Source organism: Phyllostomus hastatus, unplaced genomic scaffold, assembly GCF_019186645.2.
Source record: "Phyllostomus hastatus isolate PE091 unplaced genomic scaffold, TTU_PhHast_1.1 phas_scaffold_501, whole genome shotgun sequence".
Lineage (NCBI taxonomy): Eukaryota > Metazoa > Chordata > Mammalia > Chiroptera > Phyllostomidae > Phyllostomus > Phyllostomus hastatus.
The window spans coordinates 33,173,408-33,185,929 of NW_025334033.1; the positions used below are offsets into that span (position 1 = coordinate 33,173,408).

Sequence of the window (12,522 nt, forward strand, 5' to 3'; positions counted from 1 at the left end):
GTTTCTGTCCTCACTTATCTAGATGGGGCTTGGTAGTGGTTTGATTTAATCTAATGATCTCTTTATTTTTGATTGGTATTAACTCTTTATATTTTTATTTAATATAATTATCTCCCTATTATTTGATTGCCTCTGCTACAATTTTGTGTAGAGTTCTTATTCTGAAGGGAATTCTTTATAAAAGACATTTACTATGTACCAAGATATTTTAATGTGTCACCTCATGTAATCTTCCAACAATCCTGAAGGCAGCCTACTATTGTTTTTCACTTTTCAGAATAATATTTACATATTTAAATGTGAATGGCTTGCCCGAGGTCATACAGCTGGTGAGTGGCAGAGCCACAGTGTGGCCCAGGCTGTGCGCCCCTGCTGTGCCCTGCTGCTTCCATCCCTTCCTTCCCATTGGGCCTGGCCTTCTCAAGATTGAAGTCAAACACCAGATTTCCAAAACATATCTTTTGCCTACTTATTAAACCATCACAACTGGGGTTATGGAGGTGCTGAGGAGGTATACCACCTTTTCTGTTTACATCTTCTAATTAAAGTGATAACAGCTCCTTTGCCATCTAGGTGCTGAGTGATGGTGGCTTTCATGTCCTGTCTGTTGACTACAGAGGTATGCGTTTCAAGGGCAAAAGGGGAAAAATTGGGACAACTGTAACAGAGTAAACAAGAATAAAAAAATTACACCACAAAAAACCAAAAAACAGTGTACAAAGATTTTTCAAGAGGCAGGAGGCTTTTGATGACTCACTTTGGAGGTGGTGATACTGTGTTTGCCTTTCCTTGCTGCCAGGGTTCGGGGACTCCACAGGTAAGCCCACAGAGGAGGGACTGACTGCGGATGCTATTTGTGTCTATGAGTGGACTAAGGCAAGAAGTGGTACCACCCCTGTGTGCCTCTGGGGCCACTCTCTGGGTACAGGGTAAGTGGGGTCTGAAGATGGGTCCTTCACCAGGTCCTTGGGGCTTTGGGCAGCAGTGAGCCCTGGAAGGGCCGTGATCGAGGAGTCAGGGACTCTTCTCTGGTTTCTCTCACTTCCCGCATGCGGCCAGAGCCCTGGCCTTCTCCGTGTGCCTGGTTGTCAAACAAGGAGGGTCTACTCAGCTCCATGGTTATCTGTGACATTGAAGCCCATTGGAGAACTCTTCTTGAGAGTTTTAAAGAAAAGGATTCTTAATTTAGGGTCAGTGGGACCCCTTGAAATCCTGTGCAAAATTTTGTGTCTATGTGCATTTTCTAACCAGAACTTCCAGAGCTTTCATTAGATGCTTGTCCTGGGTGTCGCATTTTGTATTATTTACTTGGCTGTTAAGTCACTGTTTCACATAAATACTAACTTTCATTGCTTTGCAGAGTTGCAACAAATGCTGCAAGAGTACTCGAAGAGAAAGGTACTGTAGGATGATTAGTTTTCTGGCTTGAGGTGGGAAACTGAAAACAGTCGAGAGGCTATTGTGCACATTTTGAACACAGAGATACCTAAAGCACTCCAGCTTTAGCCAGTTTCTGATAGTGTAACAAACTTTTTTTCTCTCTATTTAATATATAATAGAGAGAAAACTTTTTCAAGAGTATGAAATTAAAAATAAATATTAAAGAAAAAGTTAACATTACCTTTGAAAGAGCCCTCATTGTGAAGTGCTAATAAATGTTATGGAGTAACTTGAATTACAGGAGAGGAAAATAATACAGTGAGAAATAATAGGCAGGGCTTGCTTTCGGCAGCCCTTCTTATATAATATTTATGTCAGCATCTCTCAAAATGTGCTGAGAACTGCCTGGATCAGACTGTCCTGTGGTGCTTTTTGGAAACACAGGTTTCCTGGATCTATTTTCACAAATCAGAATCTCTGTGAATAGGACAAGGTGGTTTTGATGTGCATCAAAAGCTTGCAAGCTCTTGCATCATACCTGAAACTTTACTTGGCAAGACAGGTCAGGCTGAGTTACGTAAACACCTGCTATTCACAACCTTAATTATTTATGTAAGCAAGTTAAACATTATTTCAATGCTCCTCTAAGGACTCATAGCTCTCTGTCACTTCCTTCACAGGGTTGACAAGGCTGTATTACCTGAACTAAATTCTCATGAAAATGAATAGTTCAGTTCCTAGATAATGCAATGACCTTGGAATACTCTAATTCCATTTACATCCTCAGCTTATGAACTCTTGCTATCATGTATTTTAATTTTCTCTATACACATCTCATAAAACATTATTTTTATATTTTAAAGTCAACATTTAGATTTAATTAATTAATTTATTTTTTGCTCTTTAGTAGTTTCAGTATTTTGCTGTTTCCATCTAGGATATTTGTTCTGCCTGTCTGTTGAAGAATTATCTCAATTTTGGTCTGAAAATGTCTTTATTTCATCTTCATTCTTGAAGGATATTTTCACTGGGCACAGAATTCTGGTAGTTTTATCTCAACGCTTTGTTCTGGCTTTCACTGTTTCATTAGGAAGTCAGCTGCAGTCTCACCACAGCTCCTTTGAAGATAAAGCTTGCTTTTTGTTCTGATTGTTCTTCAGATTTTCTTTTGGTCTTGGTTTTTCAGCAGTTCCACTGTGATTATTCTAGGTGTGGGTTTCTTAGTACGTATTCTGCTTGGTGTTTATAGCACATCTGAACTCTGTGGTTTGATGTTCATCTATTTTAGAAAATCGTTGGTCCTTGTATCTTCAGTATTGTGCCTGCCTCTCGTCTTCTCTCCCTCCTAGGTCCTTTTCTGGGTTTTCCAGACTTTTTTTCTCTTTGTGCTCTAGTTTAGATATTTCTTGTGCTCTATTTATACAGTTCAATAATTGTTTTCAGCTGATTCTAATCTGGTATTTAACCAGTCTATTGACTTCATACTTTCAATTAAATTGTATTATTCAGTTCTGGAATTTCTATTTGATTACTTTTTATAGAATTTATAGTTTTCTTTTTTCCTTTTTTATTTTTAAAAATATACTTATTGCTTATGTTATTATAGTTGTCCCATTTTCTTTCTCCCCTTTATTTCCCTCCACCCTCCACCACTCCCACCAGCATTGCCCATGTAGTTCACGTCCATGGGTCGTACACATAAGTCCTTTGGCTTCTCCATTTCCTGGACTATTCTTAACCTCCCCCTATCTATTTTGTACCTACCATTTGTGCTGCTTATTCCCTGTACCATTTCCCCCATTCTCCCCTCTCCCCTACCCTGCTAATAACCCTCCACACGATCTCCATTTCTGTGATTTTGTTCCTGTTCTACGTGTTTGCTTAGTTTGTTTTGTTTTAGGTTTGGTTGTTGATAGTTGTGAGTTTGTTGTCATTTTACACTTCATAGTTTTGATCTTCTTTTTCTTAGATAAGTCCCTTTAGCATTTCACATAATAAGAGCTTGGTGATGCTGAATTCCTTTAACTTGACCTTATCCGGGAAGCACTTTATCTGCCCTTCCATTCTAAATGAAAGCTTTGCTGGATAGAGTAATCTGGGATATAGGTCCTTGCCTTTCATGACTTCAAATACTTCTTTCCAGCCCCTTCTTGCCTGCAAGATTTCTTTTGAGAAATCAGCTGATAGTCTTATGGGAACTTCTTTGTAGGTAACTGTCTCCTTTTCTCTTGCTGCTTTTAAGATTCTCTCCTTATCTTTCATCTTGGCTAAAGTAATTATTGATGTGCCTTGGTGTGTGCTTCCTTGGATCCAACTTCTTTGGGACCCTCTGTGCTTCCTGGACTTCCTGGAAGTCTATTTCCTTTGCCAGATTAGGGAAGTTCAAATAAGTTTTCAATTTCTTGCACTTCCTCTTCTCCTTCTGGCACCCCAATGATTTGGATGTTGGAATGATTAAAGTTGTCCCAGAGGTCCTAAGCCTTTCCTCATTTTTTTGAATTCTTGCTTCTTCATTCTGTTCTGGTTAAATGTTTATTTCTTCCTTCTGTTCCAAACCACTGATTTGAGTCCTGGTTTCCTTCCCATCACTGTTGGTTTCCTGTACATTTTCCTTTATTTAACTTTTCATAGCCTTCACTTCTTCCTCAATTTTGCAACCATACTAAACCATTTCTGTAAACATCTTGATTACTAGTGTTTTGAACTGTGCACCTGGTATGTTGGCTTTCTCTTCCTTGCTTAGTTCTATTTTTGGAGCTTTGATCTGTTTTTCATTTGGGCCATATATTTTTTTTGTCTTGGTGCACCTGTTACATGGTAAGGGGTGGAGCTTTAGATATTCACCAGGGCAGGGCACAGGGCAACCCAAGTCACTGTATGAGGGGTAGGGGTGTAGGAGGGAACAAGGCCCTTTGCTTGGCTCTCTGCTGGCTTTCAGTCACTTCCTCCACTACCAACAAGCAAATTGGGGCTTTCTGGTGCTGATTCCCGGGTGAGTGGGTTTATGTACATTCTAGGACCCTGTAGGTCTCTTCAGTGAATCTTCCTGTGAGACTGGGAGTTTCTCCTGCTGCCACAACCCCCACAGGTTTTTACAGTCAGAGGTTTTGAGGCTTTATTTCCTCCATCCTGGAACCCTGCGTTGTTCAGTTTGTCTCACTCCCCAGTTGTTCCTCCTGGTTTATCTGTATATAAATGTGGGACTGCCCGATCCACCAGCTACCACCCCTTTTGCCCTGGTCATCCAGCAGTCACCTTGCTGCAAGTCCTCTCCACCCCAGCTACCTATCTCTGCTTCTCCTACCAGTCTGGATGAATGTTTAACTTCTTGGTTGTCGGACTTGTATACAGTTTGATTTTCTGGCAGTTGTGGTTGTTTTGTGTTTTTAAGTTTATTATTATCCTTCTTTTGGTTGTGCAAGGAGGCAAAGTGTATCTATGTCTCCATCTTGTCCAGAAGTCTCTAAAAACTGAATTTATAGTTTTCTGCTAAAATTTTTGTCATTGCTTTCTTGAATATATTACCTAAATATATATTTAATTATGTGTTCATGTAACACATGTATGTAAATACGTGTAAATAATTTTAAATGTGAGAATTTTAATACTTTGATATCAATATAGCAATGCTTTAATAAGAATTTTAAAATTTTACTATTTGTTATTTTAAATCCCATATATGATAACTCCAATATCTAGATCTTTTGTTGATCTATTTCTATTATTGTTTTTTTTCATTTGGGGGGGAAGGCTATTTTTGTCTCTATATCCAGTTATTTTTAATTAAGATCTAGACATTGTTTATGGAAAACTGTAGATATAATGTGAGGCTGGGATAAGTTATCTTTGTCTAGAAAGAATTTGTTTTTCTCCTAAAAGTTATAATAGGGGGAGATCACCTAAATCACATCAGAGATTGAGCTGTTTTTAAGCTGGCCTGTTTCTAGTTCACATTACTCCCAAGGTGTCATCCTTTGAGGTCACAAAAAAAAGCCTGAGAAATGTACTAAGGCCTTTCTCCTTGTCAGGTCCTGAGCTCTAATTTTGTCTATTTGGTCCTGTGAGGATGCTGAAAGTTCTGTCTAGTTCTAAGTCTCTAAGCTACCACTGTTGCTTTCAAAATTTCAACTCCTTTGAGGGGAGAGGCAGCTCAGACTCTTTTGGTATTTGTTGGTAATGGCTCTACAAAATCTCTCTGATTTAGCAGCCTCAGGTGCCTTCATACACACATGCACACACACATATACACATCCTCACCTGATATACGTTTTCTAGTTGTTCTCTGAGAAGGTGTTGGCCAAAACAACCTAGTCAGCCTATGGCACATTCTTAACAATGGGCTGCTGAGCAGTTTTCCTCCCCATAATACTTTGCTTTCTTAAATTCTCCAAACCTTGAAAATCTGGTTGTGTTTTTGAAGAAAGTAGTGGTTTGCAACTACCATGTGCATGGAAATCTCTTGGTTGGGTGGGTGGGGAGGCTTGTTTAAAATGCACATTCTCACACTCCCAGTCCCCTGGAGATTCTGACTTCTGACTCAGTAATTACTGTCTGGTGTGGGGTCCAGGAATGTGCATTATTAATAAGTTTCACAAATGATTTTAATGTGGGTAGTTCATGTACAATACCTTGGGTACCCCTTATTTAGTGAAGGTGATATTTAGATATGATAGGTGAATTATTTCTTTTTTATTATTTTCAAGGATCCCCAGTTGATGCTATTGTCCTGGAAGCTCCGTTTACCAACATGTGGACTGCAAGTATCAATTATCCCTTGTTAAAGGTGAGTCTCTTATTCATCTTCACAATATCTTCAGGTGTTTCCACACGTTTATTAACCACGATCCTTTTCTTAACTAGTTTTATATATTTCTAAGTTATCTAACTTAAGACAGGTTATTAGTTAGTTGCTACTAGAGAAGGCCACAATGGCTTTTGGATTGGTAGTGCTGTTATTATTGTTTTAAAAAAGATTTTATTTATTTTTAGAGAGAGAGGGAAGAGAGGGAGAGAAACATTGATGTATAAGAGATTCATTGATTGGTTGCCTCTCACATGTGCCCACATGGGGGCCTGGCCTACAACCCTGGCATGTGCCCTGCCTGGGAATTGAACCAGCAACCTTTCAGTTTGCAGGCTGGTGCTCAACCCACTGAGCCACACTGGCCAGGGAGGTAGTGCTTTTATTTTCTTCTAATAGATTGAGTGGCTTATTAAGAGCCAAAGCTTTACCTCTTATCTTTCACATTTACATTTACATTGAATGACATAAGTCATTCAAATTCTTTGTATTTCAAATATATTCCATTTTTTTGCTTTTTAAAAATACTTGTTTTGCTTTTTTACTTTCTTAATGGTATCTCATAATGAAGAGATGTTCCTCAATTTCATGTGAACCAGTTTACCAACATTTTTTAATGGTTAATGCTTTTAAAATAAAAGGATCTTAATAAAACTCTGCTTACCCAAAGATTATGAAGATACCGTTTTATGTTATTTTCTAGAAATTGTTTTACTTTTTACATTTAGAGCTACATCCCAGGCATGTATTTTTGCATATGTAGGATGTAGAAGTCCATATGCCTGTTCAGTTGGCCCAGTGCCATTTACTAAATCGACCTTCCCCGTCACTCAGCAGTGCCAGTGTTTTATGTGTAAGTGTTCCTCTCTTGGTAGAGCTTCATTTCTCTACAATCTTTTAATTACTGTAGCTTTATATGTCTTGCTATCTGGCTAAGTTCTTCAGCTTTTTCCTTTTTCATTTACTATATTTATTTTTCAAGAGGGGGGAAGGGAGGGAGAGAGGGGGAGAAACACTGATGTGTGACAGAAACATCAATTGATTGCCTCTTCCTCGTGTCAGCTGAGGACTGTGCCCGCATCTCGGGCATGTGCCCTGACCTTTTGCTTTGTGGGACAATGCCTAACCAGCTGAGCCACACCTATCAGGGCAACTTTGTTCTTACTCAAGACCATCTTGACTATGCTTTACCTTTTGCATTTCCACATACATTTTGGAATGTACTTGTCAATTTCTTAAAAAGAAACAAAAACAACTTGGGGTTATGATTGGGATTACTTTGGATCTATAGATCAATTTTGGGGGAGAGTTGATAGTTTTCTTATAATGAGTCTTCCAATTCAGGAACATGGTATATACAAGTTTATTTTTTAAATTAATTATTTTTAAAAAATTAATTATTAGATTTTCTGAATTTCAGTTTTAGGTTAGGTTCTTTTTTTTTTTTAACAATTTTATTAATTTTTAGAGAGAGGGGAAGGGAAAGAGAAAGAGGGGTAGTGAAACATCACTGTGTGGTTGCCTCTTGTTCCCTACTGGGGACCCAGCCTGCAACCCAGGCATGTGCCCTAGACTAGGAATCAAACCAGTAACCATTTGGTCCACAGGCTGGTGCGAGGTTAGGTTCTCTTAGAAGCTAAGTCCATGGCAGGAATTTGGTGTGTATGATTTATTGAGAGTACTCTTCAAGAAAGACCTTCAAGGTCATTTGATTGAGGGTTGTAGGGTAAGGAAGGGGAAAGAGCAGAACAAGATGTGACTTCGGGTGAAGTTTAGCTTTGGCTTGATCCACTAGGACTCTAAGGTTTGAGTAAAGGGATAGTTGTTTCTGCCATCCCAGGGTTAGAGTGTTGGGGGAGGGTAGCATAATCTTCCAGAAGCAATGGCTTCTGTCATTCAAGAGCAAGGAGAAGGGGGCAGCCAACTTTTACATCAAGAGTTAATTAATTTTGGACTTCTGGCCAAGATGGAGGCATAGGTGGACGCACCGTACCTCCACGCACAACCAAGATTGGAACAACAACAATTTAGAAACAGAATAACACCCAGAACTGACAGAAAATTTATCTGAATGGAAGTTGGCCAGCCAAGAAGTTGAAGTAGACCCGTTCATCCAGACTGGTAGGAGGGGTGGAGAGGAGCCGCCAGGTGCTGGTCCTGGCACAGGTGACGGTGAGGAGAGCAGAGAGAGTTGGGCGCATAAGGCAACTGGGAGTGCATAAGGCATCTGAGGCACACAAGATCGCAGCGGGTGGACCCTGAGTACGCAAGCGGCAGCTGGCAGACCCAATGAGGCAGCGATTGTGGAGCAGGGCAGAGCGCGCAACCCAGGATCCCAGAGAAGGGACTGAGGTCCCATGGAGAAGGAGCAACTGCCATTGTTCCCTCCTACCCCCGCCCCCACATACAATGTCACAATCTAGCAACTGGGGTGCCCAGCCCTGGTGAATACCTAAGGCTCCGCCCCTCACTGTAATAGGAGCGACCAGACCAAAAAAAAAAGAGAGAGACATGCCTCAAACAGAAGAACAGATCAATGTCCCAGGACTCATCATTTTAAGCAACTGAGAGATAGCCAATCTATCAGATGCATGGTTCAAAACACTGGTGATCAGGAAGCTCACAGAATTGGTTGATTTTGGGTGCAAATTAGATGAAAAAAATGCAGGTTACCATAAAAGAAATGAAGGAAAATGCACAGAGAACCAATAGTGATGGGAAGGAATCTGGGACTCAAAACAATAGAGTGGACCAGAAGGAAGAAAGAAACAACCAAACAGAAAAGAATGGAGAAATAAGAATTCAAAAAAAATGAGGAGAAGCTTAGGAACCTCCAGGACATCTTTAAATGTTCCAACATCCAAATTATAGGGGTACCAGAAGGGGAAGAGGAAAAGCAACAGGTTGAACACGTATTTGAACAAATAATAAAGGAGAACTTCCCCATTCTGGCAAAGGAAATAGACTTCCAGGAAGTCCAGGAAGCTCAGAGAACCCCAAAGAAGTTGGACCCAAGAAGAAACACACCAAGGCACATGATAATTACATTAGCCAAGGTAAAAATGAAGGAGAGAATCCTAGAAGCAGCAAGAGATAAGGGGACAGTCACCTACAAAGGAGTTTCAGACTGTCAGCTGATTTCTCCAAAGAGATCTTACAGGCAAGAAGGAGCTGGAAAGAAGTATTCCAAGTCATGAAAGACAAGGTCCTATATCCCAGATTACTCTATCCAGCAAAGCTTTCATTTAGAATGGAAGGGCAGATAAAGTGCTTCTCAGATAAGGTCAAGTTAAAGGAGTTCATCATCACCAAGCCCTTATTTTATGAAAAGCTAAAGGGACTTATCTAAGAAAAGAAGATTAAAAAAAAAACATGTATAGTAAAAGGACAGCAAGCTCACAATTATTAACAACCACACCTAAACCCAAACCAAAAGAAACTAAGCAAACAACTAGAACAGGAACAGAACCACAGAAATGGAGATCACATGGAGGGTTACCAACAGGGGAGTGGGAGGAGGAGAGAAAGGGAAAAGGTACAGAGAATAAGTAGCATAGAATGTAGGTTGAAAATAGATAGGGAGAGGGTAAGAATAGTATGAGAAATGTAGAAGCTAAAGAACTTATAAGTATGACACATGGACATGACTAAAGGGGGGAATGTGGGTGGGACAGGGTGTACAGGGTGGAGGGGAGTGAAGGGGGAAATGGGACAACTGTAATAGCATAATCAATAAAATATATTTTAAAAATAGTTAATTTTATTAGTTTTTTCAAAGAACTAACTTAGACTTTGTTGATTATCTGTATTGTAAGTTAACTATCTTATTAATTTTTGGGCTTCATTATTCTCTTTCCTCTATTTTCTTTAGATTTAATTTGTTGTTCTTTAAAAATTTTCTTGAGATGGTACTTGGATAATTTATTTTCAGTATTTCTTTTCCTAGTTTATGCCTTTAGGCAGATTCCACCTAAGCCACACTTCAGCTGCATCTCATAAGTTTTTAAATGAATTTTAATTATAATTTTGTTCAATATATTTTATGATATTGTAGCTTCTTTGACTTATGGGTTATTTAGAAGTATATTTCATAATTTCTATACATTCCAGGATTTGATTTTTTGTTATTGACTTCCAGCTCAATTCTACCATCACCTGAGAATATACTCTGTATGATTTCAGTTTTTGAAATCTGTTCAGAGTTGCTTAATGTTCCCCAAAATGCTCAATTTTGGTAAATGTTCCATATGCTTGAAAAGAATGTGTTCAATCTTTTGGGTACAGTATTCTAATGTGTCAATTATGTTAATATTCTTAACATATCATTTAATCCTTCTATATCTTTACCAATTGTTTCACTATTTTATTAGTTACTAAAGGAAGAGTATTAAAATATCTGACCATGATTGTCGAGTTATTTCTACTTTAGATCTGTCAATTTTTGCTGTAGTTTTTTGCAGTTATATTATTAGAAACATACTTTAATAATAATGTGATTTTAAAAAGACTTTATTTATTCTTGGGAGGAAGGCAGGGAGAAAGAGAAGAAGAGAAACATTGATCATTTGCCTCTCGCACATGCCCTGAATGGGGACTGGGCCTGCAGCCCAGGCATGTGCCCTGATCAGGAATCCAACTGGCAAACTTTTGCTTTGCTAGACAATGCACAGTACCAACTGAGCTACACCAATCAGGGCAATAATGTAATTTTATATCTTTCATGTGAGTTGATCCTTTTTTCATCATGAAAATATATACTTTTATACTTAATAATGCTTGACTTAAAGCCAACTTTGTCTGATATTAGTATACCTTTATTTTAAGTGTTTGTATGATACATCATTTTCTATCTATTGGCTTTTAACTTTTCTGAATTCTTACATTTAATGCATATCACTTACAAGCAGCATATAGTAGGGTTTTGATTTCTTTTCTAGTATGACAGACTTTTGTCTGTTAACTGAAGTATTTAATCTCTTTACATTTGATATAATTATGATGTATTAAGGTTTCAATCTACCCTTTTACCATGCTTTTCTATTTGTGTTGACTGCTCTGTGTTCTTTTGCCTTAGGATTCTTGCTTTCTTCTGACTTGGCACAGAGTAAGCATTTAACGGCCATTAGCTATTTTTTATTATGAGTGGAGTGCAGTAACTCTAAAATGACTGTTGAATAAGAAAGTGTATACTGCGTGAGCCACCAGATGAAGTAAAAGGCATAGTTCCTTACCCTCAAGAAGCTTGCTGTCTAGTTAGGGAGATAGGAAACTAAAGGAGGATATAAAATAATGACAGATTTCTACATGTCATTTTGGAATCAATCTCATTACCAAGAATAGGAAGGCAGCATGAGAGTGGAAAAGGAGCATGGGCTATGGAGCCAGAAATATTTGAGTCAAACTTGGCCTCTGCCACTAACCACTTATGACCTAGGTAAGTTATTTTTCTTCTCTGAGATTCCCATTTTTATATAATGTTTTTATATTTTTATATAACTCTATTGCATAGAGTTGTTGCCAAGAGTAAATTTAGTAAAATAACATTTGAAAAGTACCCAGTTGCTTAATAGGCACTCAACAAATGCATATTCTCTTTTCTCACTCTTTGTTACCAAGAAGACTAAGGTTAAGTGTTAGGGGAGGACCCTGAACAATGATTTCAGGATGAGAATTCAGGGGAGAGGAGGGTTCTGTATACGGATGTGGTCAAGGAAGAATTACAGGTTGATAGAACTTAAGCTTCTTTCCTGAAGGTGAGGGAGAGCCGTAAGATCACACAGTCTGGAGGGGAGAACATTGAGTCAAGGCACATGGCTGGAATGGGGCAATTATGTGCCATAAGATGCTGAGAATCATATAGGCCTCCCACGCAAGATCTTTCACTCTTGCTGTCCTTTTGTATCCTCACAGCAACTCTGTGAGTTTGGCATCATTGCCTGCACTTAGAGCTGAGGGAAATGGGGGCTTAGCAACATAAGCACCCAAGGGCCACGTGCCCCAGAAGAAAAGGAAATTGGACTCAGTCCTACATTTTCTTATGCTGGGCAGACAGACTGAAGATGTGCAGCTTTTAGAATGAGGGATTGTGCTCAGATGTGGATTGGCTTGCAGCCAAGCCAGGAGGATTTTTTTCTTTTAAGTAGTATGGTACTCCCAAAGACCTATTAACAGCAGATTTTGTGGTATTTTAAGAATATTCATCTGGTGGTATTGCAGAACAGAGAGGCAGGGAGACCAATTAGGAACCTTTGGCTGTGCTCTGGGCTGGAGGGGATGTTATGACCTCTGAGTCTCAAGGGGCACCCAGGCTACTGAGGAGTGAGGAAAAGGGAGGAGATTGG

General features: G+C 39.1%; 1 protein-coding gene across 2 annotated transcripts in view; it reads left to right on the forward strand.

Annotated features, from left to right (window-relative positions):
• Positions 1-12,522, forward strand: part of ABHD12B (abhydrolase domain containing 12B) — a 28,458-nt gene that overhangs the window by 11,090 nt on the left and 4,846 nt on the right. For both annotated transcript variants that reach the window (XM_045822667.1, XM_045822666.1), the window contains 4 exons: positions 574-619; positions 800-929; positions 1,361-1,398; positions 6,084-6,163. In XM_045822667.1, coding sequence (XP_045678623.1) covers positions 574-619; positions 800-929; positions 1,361-1,398; positions 6,084-6,163 — 294 coding nt within the window. The remainder of the gene's footprint in view (positions 1-573; positions 620-799; positions 930-1,360; positions 1,399-6,083; positions 6,164-12,522) is intronic.